This window comes from Cibotium barometz, chromosome 26 (assembly GCF_041138505.1).
Source record: "Cibotium barometz isolate CiBa-2024 chromosome 26, ASM4113850v1, whole genome shotgun sequence".
Classification (NCBI taxonomy): Eukaryota; Viridiplantae; Streptophyta; class Polypodiopsida; order Cyatheales; family Cibotiaceae; genus Cibotium; species Cibotium barometz.
The window spans coordinates 30,126,491-30,130,138 of record NC_141071.1 but is presented as its reverse complement, the minus strand read 5'-3'; the positions used below and the strand labels follow the sequence as shown (position 1 = coordinate 30,130,138).

The window sequence follows — 3,648 nt, the reverse complement described above, 5'->3', positions numbered from 1 at the left end:
ATCCTAGTATGTGTTGCTTGTTCGTCTCACCTACTCACGACAATTAAGCTAAGGCAAAAAATATACACCACAAACACGCTCTGGTGCCTTTACAAAAGAATTACTTATGAAGTATGTGCATGTACTCACGCTAGAGAAACTAGTTAAATAAGATATTTGAGAAAGTATTGTACATGCATATGCACCTTAAGTTTTAACACGTACTACTATTCTTTTCTTTTCTTCAAGTTTCATAAAAAAATGAGTGATTAGACTTATATTTCTCAAATATCTAAGTTATTTGAGTAAGTGTAGTACATGTGCATGTGCATGCACCTGAATACGTACTATTTTTTATGTAGCTTTGACCAAAATGAGTGATTGGATTCAATATAAGGTCCTCGTACAATGCTTGCCATCGAAAAGAAAAATTCAAAAAAGATATTCTAAAACTTGGAAAAAAGTGAATAATAAAAATTTTCATATCTACCTTGAATCTATAATGTTTTAGTTGATTAACTTTATAGTTTTTATTGAACTTGTCAGAAGTATTAAATGCATACAATTATGTTTCAAATGTATTAGATAAGGAGTCTTTATATTATAGGCCATTTACATCATGTTCACTTTATAGTTCACCTTATTCAAACATACAAAAATTTGCACATTGTGTCTTTAAATATTTTTACATCATTATATTGGAGGCCATTTACGCCATGTTCCTTTTATAAATCACTTTATTCAAACATACCAAAATTATACATTGAGTTTTTTTAAAACATTTTTACAAAAAATGACATAATTTTTTAGAGTCAATTTTAAAAGGAACTCTTAAGGTCTTACTTTTAAAATTGTGTGTGTGTGTGTGTGTGTATGCATATATATATATATGTGTGTGTGTGTTTGTGTGTGTGTGTTTATATATAATACATCTTGGGTGACCACATGTATTTGCTACCATTTTTTTTCTATCTGAAAGCAGAAGTTTACAAGGCCCATATTGACCGTTCTATTTTATCTCATATGGTTAACAAAAAGAGGGATTGTAAACTAGCCAACCTTTTCTTCCATCTAGTCAAAAAAAGTTTATTTAATGCATAGCAACCCTGTTTGTGCATATCCCAAGAAAGGGATAAATGGTTGCCACCACCTTTAAAAAAAAGATTCATCCAAAATGGCAGTCAAGAAACTGGTTTTGGCAGCCCTTTTAGCTCTTTTTCTTTTATTGACTTTTGGTTTAAAATCATATTTTTTGTACTAGAACAATTGCTTAGTTGCTATGTTGGAGCTTAACTAAAAGTGTCTTACAAAATTTGAAAATTTCCTTCCTGATGAAACCTTACATTTTCTTTGATTTAGTACTAATGTACATGAAGTTGTTTAAATTTTTACAGTTACATTGTGAGAATTGAAATTTTTTATGTTCTATAAAGATATGATTAAAGAATTACAAGCCATCATGAAAAAATGCAAGTTTAACAAGATAAACTCCAAATTTACATTCATGTTAAATTCATTGTCACCAATATCTTCATTTTTCAAGTCTTAGCTATATACAGCCACCATGACAACATAATAAAATGAACCCAGATTTCATTCAAATCACATCCAAAACTTGGAATTGAGAAACTAAAGAGATTAACATCACAAGCACTAAAAGACATCACTTTTCCTTACACTTGAAATCAATATTTTATTTATTAGTTGAAGTGTTTTCGATTTGCACATTTGAACATAACATAACTTACGCATAACATGTACTGTTTTTGTTGTAGACTTGTCAAAAGTAGATGGATATTTGAACCCTTCAAAGTCAAAGGTTTTAAATATGAAAGTATGTAACTCACATTGAGAAAAGTGTTGACCGCCGTTAGATTACGAAAGTCATGGAAACATACCATATGCTTGAACATGAACCCAAAATATAATATAATTTTAGTGATTTGATGTCTTTTTTTAAAAAAAAATATTGTAGTGTGCAAGAGGGTTACATAGGTGGTTGAAAATTCAATTTCCATAGTGAGCTAGAAAATAAATAGAGAGAGAGAGAGAGTAACCATGTCGAGTTTCGTTGCTTCATTGCCTCTAGCTTGAATTGGGCCTATTACGTGCTCAGGGGGATCACTCATAAATATATGTGTAGCACGTGGGTTAACGTTCAATAGAAGGGGTTTTTTTAAATCTCTTTTTTACACATTTTTTACATACAGAAGGGTACCGTTTAAAGGGCATATTTACATATTGAATAGAAAAAGGGTGCGTTTATTCATGAAAAATTTACAGATGAGGGGTTTTAAATTAGGCCTTGAATACACGTGATATAGAGAGTTTAAATATAGTGAGCCCTTAGATTACACATGTGTGTGTGTGTGTGTGTGTGAGAGAGAGAGAGAGAGAGAGAGAGAGAGCATTGAATTATACCGAATACTTGTGCAGATGTGTCATATGTGTGTGTGTGTGTGAGAGAGAGAGAGAGAGAGAGAGAGAGAGAGAGGCAATGTGTCATATGTGTGTGTGTGTGTGTGTGAGAGAGAGAGAGAGAGAGAGAGAGAGGCAGAGAGGAGTTACAATTTCCCCATAATGAACCTTGAGAAGGATGATTTGCATGTTTTGAATATACATTTTAGGGCATGTTTTGAATTTATATATTTTGAAACGGTCATGTGGCATGGTGAATAGTTCAGTTGAGGTTCACGTGTTGCGGCTCACTTGTGGCTGTCTACATGGGAAAAAAAAAAAAAGCGATCATTGTGATGTAAGCCACAGTTCACCAAAGCGGTCCAAAATGGTTGCGTACAAGAAAATGTCGAGTCTTCCGATTCGGATCAATTGGATGTTACATGGGCAAGCTAGGTTCGTTCTTCTGACGTCCCAATTTCAAGTAATTGTGCTGCCATATGATGGCCAAATTGATCAGAAAGCTTCCAAAGATTGCAGAGTCCGCCTCTATTTCTGTTGTTAAAGCTCTGCTTGGGTTGAGAGTTGAATGCTGCGGCAACGCAGCACATCAGTATAGATATTGTGGCAAGAAAAAGGGTGTACTCAAGGCGCCCAAGGGCTATTTGCCGGTGCTGGTGGGAGAGGATTACCGCAGTCGGTACGTGATACCGGCCAACCTCCTTGGGCACCCTCTCTTTGCAGAGCTTTTACAAAGCTCCGCCGATGAGTTCGGCTACTCCCACGCGGGCGCCCTCAGGCTTCCCTGCGATGCCCGCGCGTTCGAGCAGCTTCTGAGCCTCATCAACTAACAGCAAGCTTTCTATAACGATCAGGTGCTAGGGTTCTACGGTGGGTTTGTGTTAGTTAATTAATGATAGTGTTAGGATTACAGAAGAAGTTACGGAAAAATTACGAAGGTCCATCCAAGAGTGGGCGCCCTCAGGGGTCTGTGCGATGCCTCAGCAATTAACAATTGTGTTAAGTGGGTTCGAGTTGGCAGCATGACTCATTATTGTCGAGTCTCAGCTGACTGCCAGGAGTTAAATTTGAACCCACAACTCCAAGAACCTAGAGCACTTGGGCCTCTCAAAGCCAAAGGTGCATGGCTAAGGTTCCATTGAAAGAAGTGCCATTGAAAGCATAGCCCCGAGGAGCTCGAGGAGCTCGAGATGGCATCGAAACTCGGGGATAACGTAGTACAATCCATATGTATGCTGCATGTAACCATAC

The 3,648-nt window shown here is 36.3% G+C and overlaps 1 protein-coding gene across 1 annotated transcript; it reads left to right on the top strand.

Moving 5' to 3' along the window:
* Positions 1–2,879: 2,879 nt before the first annotated feature.
* On the top strand, positions 2,880–3,227 carry LOC147623860 (auxin-induced protein X15-like). Its single transcript, XM_086820812.1, has one exon. The coding sequence runs from the start codon at positions 2,880–2,882 to the stop codon at positions 3,225–3,227; it is 348 nt and encodes a 115-aa protein (XP_086676938.1).
* The last annotated feature ends 421 nt before the right edge of the window (positions 3,228–3,648 follow it).

Bases quoted from the DNA above. Each gene is read 5' to 3' on its own strand.
- LOC147623860 (XM_086820812.1), top strand. From the start codon at position 2,880: ATGGCCAAATTGATCAGAAAGCTTCCAAAGATTGCAGAGTCCGCCTCT.